Source organism: Taeniopygia guttata, chromosome 3, assembly GCF_048771995.1.
Source record: "Taeniopygia guttata chromosome 3, bTaeGut7.mat, whole genome shotgun sequence".
NCBI lineage: Eukaryota > Metazoa > Chordata > Aves > Passeriformes > Estrildidae > Taeniopygia > Taeniopygia guttata.
Genome location: NC_133027.1, coordinates 71551403 through 71572535, shown reverse-complemented (window position 1 = coordinate 71572535; position 21133 = coordinate 71551403). Strand labels below are relative to the sequence as shown.

General features: G+C 40.7%; 2 protein-coding genes across 7 annotated transcripts in view; one reads left to right on the top strand and one right to left on the bottom strand.

Moving 5' to 3' along the window:
- Nucleotides 1–1858: 1858 nt before the first annotated feature.
- On the top strand, nt 1859–13790 carry NTPCR (nucleoside-triphosphatase, cancer-related). 3 transcript variants are annotated; one of them, XM_012572457.5, is made up of 5 exons: nt 1860–2015; nt 4491–4653; nt 5729–5831; nt 8359–8568; nt 12909–13789. In XM_012572457.5, exons 1-5 carry the CDS (start codon nt 1982–1984, stop codon nt 12975–12977), a joined length of 579 nt encoding a protein of 192 aa, XP_012427911.4. In that variant the 5' UTR covers nt 1860–1981; the 3' UTR covers nt 12978–13789.
- A 5281-nt stretch (nt 13791–19071) lies between these two features.
- PCNX2 (pecanex 2) overlaps nt 19072–21133 on the bottom strand; it is a 150946-nt gene continuing 148884 nt past the window's right edge. For 3 of the 4 annotated variants that reach the window (XM_072927114.1, XM_030268277.4, XM_030268278.4), the window contains one exon: nt 19072–20684. In XM_072927114.1, coding sequence (XP_072783215.1) covers nt 20511–20684 — 174 coding nt within the window. In that variant the 3' untranslated portion in view covers nt 19072–20510. The remainder of the gene's footprint in view (nt 20685–21133) is intronic. The other variant, XR_012055122.1, reaches the window with a different exon arrangement.

Genomic DNA, 21133 nt, shown 5'->3' with positions numbered 1-21133 from the left:
CATTGTCTGGGTCTCTTTATTTGGCCTGCCTGGGAGACCAGCCAACATACTGATTTAGTTTAATATTATACAGAAAACCTACCTGTAAAATCAATCACGCTAAGCTCTGCACAGGAAGTTCAGGGCAAGGGTGAAGTAGCCAGTTGTCAAGTGTTGTTCTTGTGTTAATAGTCCATTCAAACATGCAGTTCTTCTCTGCAGTTCTCTCTTTAGATTAAAGATTCCTGACAAACAAGAAGCTGTAAGTTAACATCACAATTTCACTGATCCTAAAAAGCTGCCAGAACACAGTACTGGAATGTAAACTATGAAAATGCAGTTTTCATTTTAGATGACAAGGGAAGCTCTCTTTGTTACTTCTTGAACCTCCGACCTCCCAAGAGTCATGCCAGAGTTCTCAAGTTTTTCTAATTAAGTATTTAAGCATGAAACATGTTCCACATGCAGTCACTCCTTCTAAGAATATAAAAGAATACAAGGAAGAGTGGTCAAAAATATTTTTTTTCAATTTATGGAAATATCCATCTACTGTGAGATGCACTCTACCTGCTGATGTGCACATTTCATCTGGCTGACAGGGATACTCATTATCTTTGTGAAAATGATGAAAAACCTTTGACTCCTTGAGAAATTACTTAAAATGAAAGTGTGATAATGATGGGCTGAACCTGAAGTGATCCATTCTAGTGAGGCGAACAGAAATTGGAATGTATCCCTTTCATAGCCCAGTATTTTTGGGTAATCACTTTGGTGCTTATGGCCAGGCAGGAATCAGTATTTCTTGGTGTTAAGGCATCACTTCACCCAGACAGAAGACTGTGCACCATAGTCCTCCACAAAAAAATCCTTTTCCCTGCTCCTTTACTGCTCCCCATCAGGAAAGCCTAAACAAGTAAGGAGGCCATGTGCATATGATATTTTGGGATGTCTATCAGCATCTTTGTTAAACCTGCCAGACCTTCTCAATTTGTTTAGCTTTGTAGCAATCCCCTGGTTGTATACCAACCCCCCTAGTTAGATTTGCTGTCTGTATTGAGGTATCAGACAAACATTTCATCTTTTAATTTGCTGGTTTGCTACATGCTGGAGCACATTGCTTATTTGAAACAGGTAAAAATCTCTAGAGAGAGTTTATTATTATATCTCTGCATTTGTGAGACTCCATCTGGAGGAGTCTCCTCTGATATAGTTCTGGTGTCCCCACCACAAGAAGAACATAGAACTAACGGACTAAGTCCAGAACAGGCCACAAAGTTGGTAAAATGACTGGAACACCTTCCCTACCAAGGCAAGTTGCAAAAGTTGTGTCTGCTCAGCTTGGAGAAGGTTGTGTGGAGACCTACAGCAACCTTCCAGTATCTGAAGGCGCACACAGTGATGCCAGAGATGGACTCTGTCAGGAACGTAGTGATATGACAAGCAGCAATGGGTACAATGAGGGAAAATGTAGGTTCGATGTTAAAAATACTTTTTTCACTATGAGGGTGGTGAGGCACTGGAGCAGGTTACCCAAGGCGGCTGTGGATGCCCCAGCCCTGGCAGTGCTCAAGGCTGGGCTGGATGAGGCCTTGAGCAACCTGGTCTAGTGGGAGGTGCCTCTGCCCCATGCCCATGTGTCTGCCCGTGGGACTGATCTTTAAAGTCTATTCCCATACCTTAACATTCTATTATTGTACTAAAATACTCAGACATGTGAAACCTGGATAAAGAAGACGCTGGCCCTCAACTAGGAAACTAATTGCCTTTCTTCGCCTCCTCCCTAACCTTAACTAGCGACAAGCGTCTCCTATATGCCACGGCAGCAATCCCTGCCTGGCCCCGCCTGCGAGGCGGCCTCAGCCGGGTAGGGCCCGTCGTGCCCGAGGCTCGGGCACCGCCCTCCCGGGGCGGAGCAGGGCCCAGAGGGGCCGAGCGGAGCTGGGCCGGGCTGGGGGCGGAGCGGAGCGCCGGGCGGGGGTGAGGGCGGAGTGCGGAGCGTGTCATGTCCAAGCACGTGTTTCTCACGGGACCCCCAGGTAATGGGGACGGGAGAAGCCCGGGGAGCTGGGCAGGGGCGGCGGTGCGGCCGAGTGGATGCCGTGGGATACGGCCTGGCCTGGCCTGGCCTGGCCTGGCTCGGCTCGGCCTGGCCTGGCCTGGCTCAGCCCCGCCCCGCCCGGCCCGGCCCGGCGCTCGGCGGTGCCGGCGGGCCTCTGAGGCGCTTAGAGCCGGGGGAGGGAGCTGCTGCCGGCCCCGCGCTCCGAGGAAGCCCCGGGAGCGCCTCCAGCTGTAGCTGGGCCCGGCTCTGCCCGAGGTTCCGCGGGCCCGGAGGCCTCCTCTCCCCACGTGTCGAGATCAGTGCTGTTGCACTAATTAGTTTTGTTCCTAATTAAGTGCCACTTTACTTCTCTATCCAGTCCTCCGCGGCATGCACTTTTCCAGGCGCTGCTGCTTTGTCCTTGGCTTTGCCCTGGAGTTCAGTGTTGGGGAAAAAAAAAAAACCTACCTCCTGGACAACTAATCCTGCTTCAATATAAACTGCAGCGATTAATAATTTCTGAGAGCTCATCTTTCCTGTAACTTAATTGTAGTGATTTAGCACTTCCAGCCTCAGTGAACTGCAGGTGTAGGTAATAACTGGTGTCCTGGATGGGCAGGCCTTGATTGAAGCAGTGAAGTAGTTTGTCATGGTAAGGGAATCTGATTATTGGGGAGGCTGAGTGGGACATAGTATGAGGGTCAAACTCTACCGTTGATAAAGAAATTAACCTGTTATTATGATTGCAGAACTTTCCTTTGTGCTGTGGTAGTATAGCAGTGGGCCTGTTTCTCCTTCTTGTGAACATCTTGCAGATGCTTTTCTTGACTGGAATTAATTTTAAATGCTGCTGTTGGTCTGAGATACTAATACATTCCACCCACTTCTGGCTTCCCAACCATTTGAATAAAGGCAGTCTTTCAGGAGATGCAGAGGTTAGGGCTGCTTTGGTCTTGTCTCTTTTCATTTACCTGAATTTGGATGTACTGTTTTGATTAGCTAAATGCCTAACTTTAAACTTAGTTTGAATCACTCTAGCTTGTTTGGCAATCTACTGAATGAAAGTAAAAAAATTAGAGATAGCAAATTCACTTAGCAAAATTCACTTACAAGAGACAACTTCTTGAAAAGAATTGTTAAGAAGAATAAGAATTTATACTCTAGTATAAATTCACTTACAAGAGACAAGACCTTGAAAAGATACTAGATAACTGAGGGTGCTACATTTGTCGCTTTTTTGGTTTTCAACTGCCAGGAAGCCCTCTTTTTCAAATTTGAAAAGTTTGTTTAGGCATTTGCCTACATGCCTTTGAAGCCACAGAATATTTTGTCACTGGTATTGATAGGAAAGCAGTTCCTATCAATGTGTGTGCATGTTGAAATTATTTCTGTTGTCATCTTTAGGCATCTCATGTTTGGTCTGTGTTCCTTATCTCCATGAATTTGAAGGTTTATTCTGGAGGATTATTTTCTATCATCTGAATTTTTTAAAGCAGTGGTTAAAAATGAAGTGATAGCAGTAAATTTTGTGAGAGGCAATAAAGGTGAGTTTAAAAGGAGATCATTGAGATCACTGTACAAGTACAGTGGCAGAGGAGAAAAACTGAAAGGATGTCTGGAGCATGGCCAGTGTTCACATTGTAAAAGGTGCATTACACTGTGCAAGGAGATATCAGGTGGCGAGAGTTGTAAGGACCTGTCTTAGGGTAAGAAAATGAAATTATAGGGTCAGAAGATAATTCATGTAAAAAGGGACTTAAGGAAGTTTAAAGGAGAATCAGCTATCAGGCCCAACCAGGTTGCTTCAGGTTTTATCCAGTCATGTCTTGAAAACATTAAAAGTATTTGAAGATTGCACAGCCTCTCTGGGCAACCTAGTTCATGGCTTCATTGGCCTCACTGTAAACAAGCTTTTCTCTGTATCTAGTCAGAATGTCTCTTGATTCAGTTATCAGAAGAAACATTTTTCTGTTGTTGGGTCTTTGTAAGGACTTGGTGTCTCAGGGACATTAAGTGCTTCTGATTTCTAGGACATCAGTGGAAGAAGCATCTGGTAATAGCAGTCAGCTTTTGATCTAAAAAGGGGGTGAACTTAGCTCTGATCTTATAAGTAGTGAATATCAGTGGTAGAAAGGGAGATTCATCAGTCAGTCTTCCAGCAAGCTTGGATATCATTTTTGTGCCACCTGCCTTGTGGTAAGTTTTGTGGCCTGCTCATGCATCAACTAAGCTAACAAATGCATTGGTAGCCTGGAATATTTGTGCCATTCTGTTGTGAACCTTTACAGCATCAGTGCAGCATGAAAGTTAAAAGATACTTCTGTTCTTTCCTACCATGTAGAAAAAGTAATTTGCAACCTTCAGAAGTAATCAATGTTCCTGCTGAACTGAATCATTACTATGGCATTTTAAAAAATGGGTTTTTAGTGCAGAAGATTAATGCTGTGTGCTTTTTTCCATTCTTTATTTTTAGGGGTTGGAAAGACTACTTTGATCCAGAAAGTCACTCAGGCTCTAAAATCCTCAGGCGCTCCCATTGATGGATTTTACACACAGGAAGTTAGAGAAGGTGGCAGGAGAACAGGATTTGATGTTGTCACTCTGTCTGGAAACCGAGGACCTTTATCTAGAGTCAGGTACTGAAGTTTTAATAACTGTAAGCAGCTTATTTTATGTGTCTGCTCCAGTCTTTTGGAGCTGGAGCATGTTAAATGCTCCTCCAGAAGGTGATTTCCAGCACACATGGCTTTCAGGGTCAAGTTCTTTGCTTGGTTTTTGTGTCCTAGCTGATACCTATATTGTATATGTAGGCAGTGTCTGTTGCACAGTGAAATATTGAAAATGTGCTGGGCGGGGTGTTCTCCCTTACTGGCAATTTTACACCAGATAGAGGAAACATTGCTGAGCCTTTTACTGTGAGGCTAAGTCCGTTTGGGATGCAGTTAAGTAGCTTATTGTAACACAAAGATTTTTGTGTTTCCACTAGCTGATTTATGGAGACAGAAGTGGAAAATGAAAAAGGAAATTGGATATAGCATTGTTTTAAAGAGCATTTGACTGGTCCGCAAAACTCGTCTGAATTTTAAGAAAAAAAAGGGTTCCAGAGCCCAGAGGGGACCTCTGAAGTGCAGAGTGCCTCACACTCTCTCCTGATTCACTAGACTTAGATTTTCATACTTAATGCAAAACTTGGTCTATGTCCAGTGTGACCTTGGCATCGCATTCACACAGAGTTAATGTGAAAATAATTTGCACTCTGCTAATAACGAAGGTGCACCTAGCACAGTGTACTACAGCACATGCAAAGGGAGTATTTTTCCAAGATTAAGGGTTTTGCAGCCCATACTGAGATGATACTGCTATGATACTTTCTGTGGTGTCATATAACAAAATTCAAAGATCTAAACTGCAGACATGAATTTTTATTTCAGTGTAAATATACATGCTGACTTTTAAATGCCATTGTCCTCTATACACTGTTTAAATTTGAGCTTACATAGTTGTGAAGGATGCATATGGTATATTTATTTTCTGACAGCAGGCTATCTGCAATATGATTTACTTCATGGTTTAGAATTTTTCCCTTCCTTCTTAGGAAGAATTAAGGGGATTTGATTTATTTGGATAACTTCTTATAAATTCATTTGAAATTACTGCAGTGAATTCTCACTAAGCTCAGTACTTTGAGGGACGTGTGTATCTCTTTTTCAGTCCCAGTTCTGAGTCTTCTGCTTCAAGACGTGAATACCGGGTTGGACAATATGTTGTAGACCTTGTTTCATTTGAGCAGTTGGTTCTACCTATGCTGAGAAATGTGAGTATTCTATGAAAGCTGCTGATAAATGTATGCTTTGTGATAGTTAGTGTTATTGGAAGGCCCTTTTACACAGCTAGTTTTTGATACTAATTAATGGCCTGTTTCTTGGGTATTGCTAGTTCTGATATAAGTCAGGGTCAGGAGGCTGGAGGGGCAAATCTGGCTTGTTCTCTTGTCATTGTTGTCATGTTGGAGAGATTGCAGTCCTGTGAGGAAGACCTCCTGAAAAGGCAGCAGTTAGGAAATTTCTTCCTATGTCTCCGTCTCATACTGGAAAGCAAACAAAATGCACAAGTGGCTTACCACAGAGAACTGGATCAGTGAAGAAAAAAGCTTTAGCTGCTGCTCTTCTTTACAGACTTTTTTTCCCCCCTCTTCCTCTGATTCCTGTCTTCTGAGAGTAGAAGCATTTGTTTCTTGAATCCAGTAAGTATTTTTGATTACCACTGTGTACCTGCAGAGTGATAATACCAGCCTGATTATTTGGGATTTAGCCTGTTACACAGGGAGTGCTCTGGCTGTGTCAAGACTTCCCACACTATCCTTTTGCTAATATTTTGTATCTCCTTTTTTTCCTTCTCCTTCCTATCTTTCACTCCAACCTTTCCCCTCTCCAAAATTCAGCAAGAACAGATTTGATTTCAGCAATGGCATACCACAAACAGTGTGCAGCAGCTGCTGAAATGTACTACTAAAAAAAATCCTGTTGTGATTTTTCTACACTGCCAAAGCTCAAGGGGACAAGGAAGGAGGAGTTTTTTGGTGAACTTAAAGAGCCCAAAGAGGTCCAAGGAGCAAAAATGAGATTGAGGATCTGATTTTTGTTTTTGTCAAAGAACATTGAAATCTGAGAGTAGGAAAGCAAGGATGTTGGGGCAAGGGAGAAGGGAAGTAATAAAAAAATGGGACAACTTTAAATGTTACATTTCACTGTAACCATATTTACAATTTAGTAAATAGAAAAATAGTTTATTTAAAATACTTCATTAGGCCAGTGCTGTACTTGGAATCCTTTTACCACTGAAATCCAGGAGAGATCTTCCTAGAAAAGTGTTAGCAGTGTTGAATTTTTTCCATTACTTATATAGCTTTCTGCAACTGCAAGAAAGTGAAGAGAAGAACTGGGGCTAGCAGAGTCACCCAGTGAATGTGCCCCCCCATGCTCACAGAAAGTGCTGTTTATCAGTTTTGTGGTCGTGTGGTCACACATGAAGATGGCCCAATATGGAAAAGGAAAGTGAAGAAGATGAGAGAGCTGAAACAAAGAGAGACAAATAAAGAATGAGGGTAGGGGCATCAGAGGTATATTCTGGTTTGATGAGAGAGCAGCACAGAATGGGCACATGCCCATTTATACTTGAGGACAGATTCAGCTCTTAAGGCTTTTTTTTCACTCTAATGAGAATGGGCTAGATCCTGCAGTGGAAGATCTCTCTGGTTTTTCAAACTTTTATGAGGCAGGGCAGATAGTTTTTTTCAAAGCAAAATACTCTCTTCCTCAAGATGTGACCTAGTGACTAGTATTGGCTTTTTGGCTCACTGATCTATGAAAGGATTTTTAGATAAAACAGCTACTCAATAGGGAGTTAGCTTGAAAGGATTTTAGGATGCATGTTATACAGTTCTTTCACTTTCCCAGAAGCAAGTACTTTGCCTTACAAGGGGATATGTTTCGATCTTTTTTTTTTTTTTTTAGTTTCTGTACAATATGGTTTGTATTGGTACATATTCATGGGTAGGCAGTGCAGTTGAAGAGTTCCTCTGCTTTGTGAGCTGCCTTTCCCTCAATAGCAATCGCCCTTGTTTTCTCCTGGACTTCCCTGCTGCTCCAACCACCTGCAGCATGGTACTGTTTGGCACAGCATTCACTTCATGGAAAAAACAAAGCCTCAAATGTTGTTAACTGTGTCTCTCCTACTATCCAGTGGCTAGGACTACAGAATAAGGTATATCTCAATATGTATCTTTCTAATGTGAGAGATGTTTTCAAATGGCTTGGTTATTATCCAGAGAGCCAGTAGCTCTGAGCGAGATGTTCCATCATCCCAACAAGAGGAGAAACTTCCAAATCTAGATTTAATGGAAGCTTTCTTTTTTGATATCTGTTTTGTGTGACTACTGATCACATAATCAAATGCATAATTCAGTGGGAAGAGTAAATTTTTTTAAAATTGCTGACCCTCAGAATGATTGAGAGCTGCTTGTAGGCAAAATGCAGTTCTTAATTGTCAGGTGGCTCTTATGAGACCATTTTGAGAATTCTGCTTTAAAGAAAAGGTGATGTTAAGGATATTTCCTATTGGTATTTATACTGTATGGTTGTTTCCATCCTTTCAAAAATCTGTCCTAAAAAATAAATGACAGATTTATAAGTCTGTCATTTACCAGCAATAGCTTTGACTTCCTGTTTTCCCCAGTATTACAGTTGAATTTGTTTCTTTTGGAGGTATTTCTTTTGTCAGCATAGAGATTACGTCTGTTGCTTGTTCTAAGTTTTGCTGTTTACAGATGCACTTTTCCACAGGTAAACCATGGTGGTGACACAGAGAAAAGAATTTATGTCATAGATGAGATTGGTAAAATGGAACTCTTCAGCCAGGCTTTTATTCAAGCTGTTCGTCAAATGCTGGCTGGCTCGGGGACTGTGGTGCTTGGAACTATTCCAATACCTAAGGGAAAGCCACTGGATCTTGTTGAAGAAATAAGAAGTAGAAAAGATGTTAAAGTGTTCAATGTGAGTAATATTTAATATCCTTAAAGAGCCTTCTGTTCTAGGTTACTGGTTTATATTTGGCTCTGTTTAAAAATGGTTACTGCCAATTGATAGCTGTGGGTAGCTTGCATGAAATAAGTTTTTTAGTTTCCATTTTATTCTTAATGGGCAGGTGTTCACCTTATTAAAAAAAAATCCCATTTGGCACTAACTGTAGCCATCTCACACAGCTGGCTTTGCTTGTGAGGGGCTGCAGAAGTAATGCTGTAGTTGTTTTAAAAGGTTTCTTTGCTGCAGTACTATTACTGTATAAGTATTCATTATTCCTAAGAGTTAAATCTTCTAAGGTACAGTCAGAGTTTTAAGCTTTTCTTTTTTTTTTTCCAGACTGGCTTGCAGAAATATTACCAGTAGTCATATTCAAGGAGAAAATAAAAGGAAAAAAGTAGCAGTGGAGTTTGCAGGAATGATTTATAGAAGAAAGACAGTTGTAAATGGAGTGTACTTTCTCTGAGTCAGTGAACCAATTTTGGAATTCATTATGTTACTTTTACAGGCATAATTTTCAGAATATTAGGGCCTCACGGTACATTTCTGATCAGTTACAGTGCCGATTTTAAAAACTTACCACAGCAAAACTTAGCCTTCTCCTAGGAGTGCATGTGTGAGGTTTCCTTAACATCAGTAAGTGTCCTCGATGCTTCACAAAAACAAAGGCACCTCTCACTCCTTTGATTTATGTTGTTTCCTATTCAAAGCTGGCTTAAAAATTTGCAGTGCTCAGAGTTCCTCAGCTTTAATTGAGGGTCCCATTGTCATCTTCAGTTTCTGGTTTTATAAATGCTTTATAAAGTTTCTGATTTAATTAAATGCTAAAGCAACTGTAAGAACAAAGATGAGAAATTGTTCCTTTCCTTGCATAAGCATTCAACTCCCTTCATTCCTTTCAGAGATAAACCCCCAGGTTTTTCCACTGCCGAGCTGATGTGTGTTTGTAGTCAGGCTGTTGAACAGAAATGCACATAAATATGAATTTTGTATGAGCAGCTTTACAGGGAAGAGAGGATGGAGAAGCCTTTCTGAAAGTACCAGTCATTCAGTGCTTAGGCTGCAGTCATGGCAGGACATGGTGCATACATTCACTCCTCTCATGAGAGGAAACGGGGCTAGAAGACAGCATTGGGCTTTTCAAGGAAGCTTTTGAGGCTTCTACTGTCTTTTTTTTTATCAGGTGATATTCAGAGGGCATGGGCTGCTCAGCCCTGGGTTTTCAGCTGCATCACTCTGCTGATAAATCTTTCTCTCGAGTACTGACTCCAGTCAACAAAAGTCTTCCTGTAAATTTCAATGGAGTAGTGTTTTATCTAGCTAAAAGATCTTTACTAAAACAATGACTCATCCTGTTCATGCTGCTGACATTAGGACATGCAGATTTCTTTAATCAAATAGACATCTTTGGTGAATCCATTAACCAAAAACATGGATGTGAAATGTGTGACAGACTTCAGTCATTCCCAGGTGTCACAGACCTGCTAAGCTGAAGTCTTGTGCAGGAGAGCATCTGTCTCTTGCTCCAGTGACACACTACATGCTCTTTCCCAGCTGGTTTAAATGTGTGCATGAGCAGGAGCAGAACCTGCCCGTGGGGTGTCAGAGGTGCTAGTAGCTGAAGTGAATACTGGGTCACCAGCTGTTTTTATCAAGGGCTGTGGCATGGGGAAACCTGGAGTGTCTAAATAGCTCATAGTCATAATTTCTTACTAACTTGGATGGTGCCTGGAAGTGTACAAAAATAGGTGGCTAACTTCCAAAATCATTCTGTCTGCTTTGTCACTTAATATGGAGTTAGGCTGCATTCAAATAGCTCATCTCAGTTTTCTAATCCTGCTCCTAGTGTCACAAGGACAGTTCTGATGAGAGAACGGCTGTTTGGTGTTTTACAATCCCTTCTGTCTTGAAAGCATATTTTGTTGGTGTAAGTGGGCCCAGATGCCCTAAAAGCAATTCAGCATTTGGTCCCAAATGTTTAATTTATTATGTTTAGGGCACTTAAATATAGGAGCTCTGATATTTAACGCATTTGTTTCTATTGTTACCCAGTTCCATTTTGCTGAGAACTAAACTTTCCAGTGAAACTACAGAGGCTCTTTTTGCACTGCCTGTGTCTGTGTAGTTTTGCAGACATGGTGGCGTGAATAGGATCAGGTTATCCTCAGCAGCTGGCAGATACTAATTTTTCTTCCATTTTCCCATCTATTAATTTTGCTTGCATGAAACCTGTTAGTGAAGTATGGTTGCATATGCCTATTAAGAAAGAAAATAGTGAAATGGATAGGGAGAAGAAAAGGTTCCATTTGAACAGATTGTACATGAGTGGTTTCCTTGATGGTGTTTTTAACATTTAGAGGAAGAAAGCTTTTGTCCTCTATAGTTGCCTACTTGGAGTCTAGGTGGCAATTTCCTCCAAATTACATAAATGCTTAATATAAGCAGCATCTACAGTTATTTTCAACTCCTTTCTAAAAACATACCCATCTGTTTGTACATTCAGTACAGTTACTGGGAAATTTGTTCTCTCTGGGAAAGCTGCCTGCACAGAATGTTTCCAGATCTTAAGAGGAGACTTATATCTATCAAACAGCCTTTGTAAAACAGTTGTGAAAATTTCCTAGCACTTGGCACTTTCTCTCTGCTGCTCTCACTGGACTTCTGGCATATAGGTATGGAAAAAGGATAGATAAAATGTAGTATTGTTTTTGTTGGCTGGGAGGGAGTGGGAAGAGCTATTAAATGTGCAGGAGGTCCTTTGAAAGTCAGGATATCAGTACACTTGCTGTGAGATTTAGAGTTTGGCTCATCTGTGCTGTGTATTGTTTACCTCGGGGTCCCAATAGCCTTACTGAAGAGCATTCTTTGTTGTCTTGCTCTCTTTGTTTTTGTGGGGTTTTCTTACAAAGCTTGGACTGACTCTCAGTAAAAACAGTGACATTTTCAGACAGATCTTCCTTTTCATTACTCTTCCCTCTTCCCCCCCACCCCCACATTTTTTTTTTTCAGTGTCACTTTTTCATTAGTCCCATGTTGATCTGCTGTCTTGAGTTCAGTGGTAGGTGAGACCACTGTCTGTAGGTTTACAGTGTTGGTTTACAGCACTTGGATAGGATGTGTGTGGCTGTAAATAGTGGTAGCTCCTAGGGCCAAGTTCCTCAGATAGAACTGTCACCTATTTAGCAACAACAATAATAATAGTAATACTTTCTCCTGTTCATTATTGACTGTAGTACTGGAAGGGATACAAACTCTTGTGCTCACATCCTAAATGCAGATACCTTGCTGGTTTTATGCTGTACATGGTGTTGTGTCTCTTTCCTCATCAAACAGCTTTTCTACAACTTTGTATGAATGCCCTTAGTTATTTTTTACTTATTTTTTCTGCTCATGTGTCTTTGTCTGATTTCTTCCTGCCCTCTCTGCAGGGATCTGAACAGTGGGCAAATTTTCTTAGACCTTTTAAAATGAAGCTTTTGCTGATGCTTCACAGTTGCTTGTTACCCCTTTACAACCCCAGTCACCTCCCCAGGTTTTGTTTGAGTGAGTAATGTATGGTACTGTGGGTCACAGGGCTCTGGATCAGGACCCAGTCTGTCAGGAAGGGATAATTTACACACACACAGCCCCCAGCTCTGTGCCCCTGGGAGCTGAGCTGACTAGCAAGCACTAGCACTTGCTTGGCAGTTTACAGTCATCTGTATTCACATATGCTGGACTTAAAGCCCAGCATTCCCATGGACTGGTCAGCCAAAGGCATATCTCAGTGTGCTACAGAACACCCCAGCTTTCTCAAATAGTTTTGTTTATTTTCCAAGGTGTTTCTTTCCTGTATGAATAAGGTTTCTCAGAGTACAGAGTTATGCTGCTAAGCCTGTTTTAATTTTTTTTGCTTCGCAGATGTTTTTGACTAGGTCTGGTATCTTAATAAATACACCCCTTTCAAGTAGTGAAGGCATAAGCACTCCACTTTATATTAGGAAAGTTAAATTTGGTAGTTGAAAAGGATTTCTAATAATGACAAAAATACATGCTGGTTCTTTGAGTGATTCTTATTAGTTACCCAAACGTTGAATAATACTGCAAAATACCACAGGCAATTAAATCAAAAGATCACTAAATATTCAACTGTAGCTTTTGTGGGTTTAGCATACTGTGTTCTCAGTAGCAGAAGAAGGCAGGTGTTTGACACTCAACATTCCTGCACTGAAAAAGAAATGCATTAGAATTTTTGCTTTGATTTGTTTTTGAAGTAAACACTGGTATAGAAGCTATTAATGAAATTACATCAGTTTTAATTTCTCTTTCTCTAGGTTAGTAAGGAAAACAGAAACAGCATTTTGCAAGACATCTTGGCAGCTGTGGAATCCTGCAGAAAATGAAGACCTTTTCTGTCCTGTAAACACTAAAGCTTTCATTTCAACAAAACATTACAAATTTTGTGGATGGTTTAGAGTCTGTCCTTCGTGCTTTAGCCCCCTGGAGGCTTTACTGGAGCCACCAGGGTAAGCAGGGTAAAGCTGGTAATGTTCTAAAATGGGATAGCAGGATTGTAATTTATTCAGTTCACTGAATTTAAAAAATTGAACAGATGTGTAGCTAACATCCAGTTCTAATCCGGGTGTTTGGAAGTTAGGTGGTCAACTCTGATCCAAGTTATCTCTTGTGAAAACAAATAACTGTAAAATCTGTTGGAGATCTTAGTCTTTCTGAGTGTGTTCAGATCAATTCAATATCTGCAACATAGCCCTGGTGCAACAGAACAGAACCCTGTCCAAAATGTAGATGAATCCTGCCTGGTTATGTAGTAGTATAGCTGTTGGTGACCCAGCTTAGGTGTATTCAAGTGTGTTTTAGCATGGGTGCTGACAAATGAGCAGGTAGAGGGAATAAGCAGATGGACTCTCTCCTCCTACCCCCAGGCAGACCTGTCTGCAGTTGCAGTATAAGAAGGGTTATCCAGAGTTTCAGGAAAACTTCCTGTAGTCATGAGTGACATTTACAGAATTCAATTTTGGGAGGAAAAATAGCCAAATCTACCCTCTTTTACATGACCCAGACAAAAATTTATAAGAGGACTGCATTTTGAATTAATTTTCAATTTTCTGGTGGCAATCCTGTCCCACACCCCCTTACAAAAAATATGTATAAAAATCTTTGATTCCATGAAGTTAATAAAATCTTGTGTTTTTCATGCTGCGTTTGTTAAGTCATGATTGACTTAATACTGCATTTGTCTATATTAATTTTACAATCTGTTATGTTTATTGATACTTATGTTTGTTTGGGTTTTTCTGCCTTATTCAATTCTGTACATGCTTAATGGTGAAATAAGAAGTGTTTGAGAGTATTAGACAATGTGTTTCCCTGTGAGGAGTGCAGATGTTCAAAATGTTCAACAGAAGTGCTGCCAGTTAATCAGTTTTGCATGTTGTGAAAACAGAATTCCCTCCCAGGTGCACACTGCTCATTGTAAAATTTATGGTCATCTCTGGCTGAAGAAAGTTGTTAAAAATTCAGTTGTTTCTTAACGTTTTTTCCCGTTCAGTTCAATGACTGTTAAAATGAGCAAACTATTTAAAGGCATCTTCAAGTATCATTTTATTGATTTATTTCTGTAAAACTGACACCTGGAGTTGTATAGGGCTGGATGGGGACAGGTATTTTTACACACGCCCTGCGAACACCTAGGAGCATAGAGGGAATGTTTTTTTCTTTCCTATATGCAGAACAAGGGTCTGGCAGAAGCATTGCACCTCCACAGGTGGTAGGAGGTGCATGCCATGTTAAAGGATGCCATGGGCTCATTGCCTCACTGCCTTGTTAGGACTACCTGTCTGCCCAAATCCATTTAGATGGTACTGCTGTCTTCCTCACATTTGGGGAAAAAGAAAACTCCTCTTAGGGTCTCTACTTGGCAATGTACAGCTCCGGCTGCTATTTGCAAAATAAGGTTGTGCTCTAAAGACACACTAATCCCTTAATTACTTCAGGCATTCTACTCAGACAAAATGCCATTTTAGATGTGGAGGACTTGGGACCAAAGTAAACTTTGTCAGGGCTGTGTGCCATAGGTTTTTGGACAGAAACCTCTCTGCACCTAAGTGTTGGATGCTCTCCTGTTTCAATGTTAAGTCTCTTAAGCTGTAAAATATGCTGCAAAAGAATAGTTCTTTCAATGATTAAAGAGCTCTCCAAAATCTAGCACAGTTTTAGTGGGACTGTTGTTGAGTCTTAAACGAGAAGTGATATTTAAAGCTAAATAAAAAATGGAGAGATTTGACATTTCTCTGGTAGAGGCCAAAGAGAGGAATTCTGTTAGGAGTCAGTCTTCTGAATTCTGGTTTAGCCAGTATTGCTGTGAGATCACTTTAAGTGGTGTTTACTCCCCATTTGAAAAAAGTAGATATATTTCTTGCATGTAGTGCCATGATGCCTACTGTAGTCCCATCATTCAGTAGAGTGCAGAGGAAAAAAACCCAACAATTACAACAAGAAGTTTGGGGAACTTTTGATCAGTGCCTATAGTACTTTAAATCCATTGTCTCATGATTTTGTACTGAGACTAGATAGTCACTAGAAAATGCAGGTGGATTTTTCCTTCTCTGGAACTGTGAGTGAAATATCAGCCCTCTTAAACTAATGCATATCTTTGCTAATGTCATCAGTGTCTCTTGTTTTTTGCTACCTATCTCAAGACTGGTGAGTGTCATTAATTTGTTATCCTTTTTTAAGCCCCTTTTCTCTCTGAGCTAGAGTGCTTTTCAAGAGAAATAAAGAGAGATTCTGTCATCTGTGTTCAGCAGGAGAATGTCGATGACCTTAACAGTCATGTCTGGCCTTTAAATCTCAGATGGTCCTGAAGATACGATTTGCCTGTTGCAAATATACATCCAGTGAGTGAGAAAGTTACATTTCCAATTGCATGTAAGTTTTTGTGACAACCTGTGTTTACTTTAAAGGTAAAAGTTTGTTGTCTGGTCTTGCGCTAGTAAAATACTTGGAAGGCCTTTAAAGCATTGTAACAGCAAATGGAGCATTCACAATTCCCCTGATGGGCCAATTTTATTAAGAGCACACATTTGGTGAAAAGCACCTCTGATGTACCAGCTAGATTCCAGATGACAACATTAGTGCACCTGCAGGTTTTAATTGTTGCAAAAAAGGGGTGAATGTGAGGTACCAATTACTGTCTCAGAGCCTGAGAATCAAGGATGTCTTTGGCACAAGTCTTGTAATTCCAGCGTAAAATTGCACAGAGCATGGAATAAACAAGGTCTGCATTATTTATCATGCATTAGACAATTTTTGATGTGTAAAACTGAGTGAGAGAGGTGAATCTTTGATACTGGATCTACTGCGAAGTTAATTATAAGTAATATGTCTGCATTGCAGATTTAAGGATGTAGAAGCACTAGTGAAACTTGTAATTAAGTACCAGCTCCTAATCCAGGGAGTAATGTAATATGGCAATAATTGGGTATTTTAAAAAAATGCATTGAAGAGAAGATGATTATCACATGCTGGAGAATCTCACTGGTATTTCTAATCTTCTATAATGAGCTGCACAAAATTCAGCTAATCTTTAACTTAAATTTTCCAGTAAGAGAAGAGCCATCAGTTGGTGGGCTAGAGAGAAATGCAGGTGACATTTCTTGCCTTATTCTAATAAGCAGTATTTATAAAAAGCTGTGAATGACATCACAGAGAGTCCTAAGAACTTAATAGTGTCAGAATGTCATTCATAGATATTATCTAGGCATCATGTCAAGGGAAGAAGATTCACTGTAAGTCCTTTTCATTGACAGTTGTCTTCAGTGAAGTGAATACCAACATTTTCTGCCTATGGGAATGAGGTGAGACTTTGCAACAAAGACTTCAGTTCCTCACAGAGTAGTTGCATGACACTACAAAATGGAGGGAACAGTGAGTTCCTCTGAATTTTATTTTTGGACTAACAGAAATGAACTTTGCAGACTACGTCCATCACTGGTTCCTACTTGCTTGCTGTGGTGGGAAACAGCTGGGCTGAAGGTCAAGCTGGGGCTTGCCAGTTCCTGGTGGATGTGAGCAGTTCAGTAGCCTGTGCTTGTCTTTAGTAGAAAGTTACTTAAAGTCTTTCTGTCACATCTTCAGGCCATGGTTTCACTATTACAAGTATAGTAACTGGCTTTTACTATATGATGTAAACAAGAGTCCATTTGGGAAAGGAAATTTTAGGAAAGCAAAATGTGGAGGTAAGTATCCCATGCTCAGTGCAAAGGCTGAAGTACTGCATTTTTGTTTGTTTGACTATGAACTCATTATCCTCCCTCCTGTAACCTGTTGTATTGTTCATGTTCCTCTCTGGTTGCTGAGGCAGTGTGAATAAAATCACTCTTAGTGTTTCTTTTCAGCAGTGGTGGTGTTAAGCTGAGGTTAAGCTGGGGGACGGCAGAAAAGGCCTCCATCTCTTCATCCTTTCTGACTATTCTATGAAAGAACTGCATGTACAAATGGTCTTGTGGATTGAGCACTTGATTTCCTCAAAGGATGCATTCAGCTTGCTAACAAGATGAGAACATCACTATTTTCATGTTGTAGAAACAAAAACATTCTGGACTGGCTGAGTGAGGTAAGTGGCCTCTGCAGCTCTGGAAAAACTAAGTGTAGCACCTGATGCAAAAAACCTTGATGGAACTCTTGGTAAAATGTGATGGCAGTATCCTTCCTGCATCACAGCTGTAGCAAGAGATGAGACATGTAGGCAAACTGTTAAGCCTGAGCAGGTTAGGACCAAGTTTTAACAGTGTTCAGCACCCATCAGCAGGGTCACAGATGACATAAAAGCAATGAAAATCACATTTGCTTTTCATTAAAGGCCAAAACCTGCTCGAAAAATGGTGTACTTCCTCTTGCAACTCTGAAGCACCTCACATATCAAGCTGTTTTTCAGGAGTAAAGGTGTCACTCAAAGCCTTCATGTGCATGTAGGCACTGGTGCTGAGGACTCGGGTGCCTTTTGGTGTTATGCAGAGCTGTTTGGAGCAGCTTATGTCAAAATTAAGGTTTTGTGTACAGGTTAGGTTCCTATTAATTAGCTTAGTGTGCATTGGAGCCCTTAAATGCACCTTCTGTCCCAAGCAGAGTTCACTGGGTGTATCTCTGTCTCATGCAAAAATGGGGGCGTCTAAGATGTGTTTAATCAATACAACCTCATGGCTAGTTGCAGGTTTCATTTCTAACCATTATGTCAGATTATTCTGTGGAACTGTCTCATATTTAAAAATGATGTATATAGCAGTAGTCTTATTACTGTTACAGCAGACTATCTCCAAAAATAGGGAGAAATGTTACATGGGAGAGTTTGTGCTCATTTTGATTCTTCCTATGTTACGTGTGCTTGTTAGCGGTCACTCTTGGGTTTCTTCAACCCACTATGCTACAATAGCAACTTTAAGACAAAATAAAAACTGTAAGTCATGGCTACAAAAAAGGAACTGATGTTTGAATCTTACCTTGACTCCTGTTTTGCTGTGTTTACTCGCTGTTGACTCCATGAAGGCGTTAGTACCTGCCCTTTCTGGCAGCCACCCTGTGCAGCAGGAGTCTGGACTTCATGGCATAACTGCTGTCCCCAAGGAATTATGCTCCAGGAGACAGTGGGAAATCAGGAACTGTGAGGCAGCTGCATTATTTTAGGATGCAGTACTAGTGGCTGTGGAGGTGGTGGAATCTTGCAGAAGATGTGGTGCTGGGAGAAGGTGCTGTCAATGGGCCTCAATCTGTGCTAAGCAAATACAGTGGTTGCTGCTGAAAGAATTTATGCAGTCATTCCCCAGTCTAGTTTAGTATGCTTGAGTTGGATACACAGAATAATTTAGGTTGATTGGGACTACTAGAATTATTTATTTTTGATGGAAATTGATTCAAACTTAAATATGTGAAAATTGGAGGCCAAGTGATGCTAGGTGAATATGGGAAAATTCTTGGTGCTTTCCAGAGCCACCTGTTTGCCCTGCCTCCATGCAGGAAGACAAAGCAGTGATGTTTTATTCTGTGGACTGCCATACAAAAGTCCCCAAAGCAGAAATGGGGCCAGTAGCTGTCAGTAGGAGCCTACCTCTATAACCTCAATCCTTCATTTGTAATGAAGCACTTCATGGACAGTGGTGGGACAAGAGTCATCATCTGCCAGAACTGGTCAGAAGGGAGCAGCTGAATTCAATTTCCTCTTCCACATCTCACCTGGATGCTAGAGGAGACATTAGTAGGGCCTGAACTGCATTGATGACCATGTGTCTAGAGGGCTGTATATGAACACTTTGCTTTTGTCTTTATAAACATGAGCAGAATCTTTCCAATATTGTGCTAAGCTTTATTAATAGCTCATCAAGATTTGACGTGAAGTAAAAAAGAGGTTTCTTGATTTTGTAAGGCAGAAAGCAAGTGAAAAGAATTGCAAACAGAAGACCCAGAAACAGCTGCCGCACAAAATATACTTGGATCAGTTTATTTTCACTCAGTCTTACTTAGTTCTACTACTGAGATCTGAAGTGTGGCACAGTAGGAAGCTCAGAATGCAACTGAGTATTGCCTAACAGTAATGAGACTTAGGTACAGCATCTCTTGTTAAATCTTGTTAATTGGGACAAGACAGCCTGGTTGCACATCATTGTGTTGAGATTTAGAAACTATCTATGGTAGTTACAGTAAAGAGGAACAGCAAGACACTGATAGCTGCAATTCTTTTTAATTGAAAAAAAAATCACACACGTGTTTGTTTAGACTATAGTAGAAGAAGGATTTGTTGTAGCCGTTTGGGTTTCAAAGTAGTCATGCATTCCTGTAAATTGGCACTTCTCAAACCTTGTGAAGGCATGGCCTCCCTTTTTGTATCATCTGTCTTTATTGGCAGCAGCTCAGTTTTCTCTGGGGGAGGGAAATCAGAAGGCTTTGTAATTACTGGCTACAAGCGTTTATGGACAGTGAGTTGTGTCCAGCAATTAAAGGTATTTAGCTGTTCCCTTCCTAACACAAACACTTCCCAGACAGTAATTGCAGCCTGCTTTGTACTTTTCTGTCCTTGAGGAGGATTCCCCGTGGCTCTTTTGCGACTCCTAAGGGTACTGTTGCTTAGAATTTGAGAAACACTACTGTAAACCAAACAGGAGCACAAGATAATACCTAATTTATGCAAAGCTGCTTTGCAAATAAGGTGCACCATATGCTCTGAAGACTTTCCATGCACTGGATACTTTCTCTTCTTACACTTGACTTTTGTTAATTGGTGTAGCATGGTTTGTTTACACAGTATTTCAGTATGGCTGCATGCAGTATATCAGTCTGAGATGCTGTGTTGCTATTCAGCATTAGCACCTGCATAACACATCAAAGAAAAATGAGATTTGCTGTTGGAAAAAAAAATCAGATTTAGCTCTAATGTTACAGGACACTGTACTGTCCTTTTATGTGTTCATTGCTTCTGTTCTTAGTTGCCTCTTGCTATATACCAAATTTCAATTAGTTTGCATGCAATCAGCTGTTTAGTTGTGGCAGGAAAGAGATGTCTTTTGTGTGCTTTTCACTGAGTTGTATTAATATTTCCTACTGTATTTTTTGTGATTCTAACCATTCCAGGGGAAGGAACGTTAAACATTGTATTCATTGTTGTATTCATTGTTCTAGGATTTACAAGAACCTGAGATGAAGTGGCACTGTGTATTTTTTTAGGGTATCTTCCAACCCTACCCATGCCAAGGCCATTAGCTGAAGAACATCTGTCCTGTAAAATTCTTGTGTGGAAGTTAGAAAAATAAACATTTGAAGGTTGCTTATTACATTTGAAAGAACCTAAACCCATGTGCAGCTTCCTGACCTAACTCTGTCTGTATTTAATGCTAAGAAGCATGTGGCCCTTGTGCTAGGAATGCTCCTTACTGCTCCTCAGACAGACTCTGCTGAGAAGCGGTGTCTTCCAGGGCCATATCTTCTTGGCTGGCCCTCCTGCACTCCAGGTTCTGACTCATGAATAGTGCATGGGCCGGACCCGCCTCCCGCTGGGGTCTTGGTTCTGTAGCATCTGTTGCTTCACAGGTCTCAGCGACTTGCTGGAAAGTAAGAAAGAAAAAGTCAACTAGTTTAGGAAATTTCAAGTAACACTTCAGCTATTTTTTGAAGTGACGGGTGCAAAGAGTTTAAAAATTGACGTAGGGATGTCATTCTGTGAAACTCCATGGGATTCTTAACATGCATTATTCACAAGGGAGTTCTGAAGAGGTACTTGTCACACTTTGTGTAACGCATAAATTTGGAAGGAAAAGCAGACCAGGAGCTGGAGGTTTAGTACCACAGATGTACATGTATAGAGAACTGTAAAAGAATTTGGATTGAAAAGGACTTCTGGAGGTCATCCAGTCCAAACTGCTGCTTCAAGCAGGGCTGACTTCTAAATTGTTAAATTGGGTTGCTCTGGTGCTTGCTTTTTACACCAAATTTTAAATCCAACTTACAAAGAAACCTTTTCATCAAAACTGGAATGCAATTATCAGTCTGAAAA

Coding starts and splice junctions, on each gene's coding strand:
- NTPCR (XM_012572457.5), top strand. CDS start 1,982: ATGTCCAAGCACGTGTTTCTCACGGGACCCCCAG. Junction 2,016..4,490: donor GTTTCTCACGGGACCCCCAG/GTAATGGGGACG, acceptor CTTTATTTTTAG/GGGTTGGAAAGACTACTTTG. Junction 4,654..5,728: donor GGACCTTTATCTAGAGTCAG/GTACTGAAGTTT, acceptor TCTCTTTTTCAG/TCCCAGTTCTGAGTCTTCTG.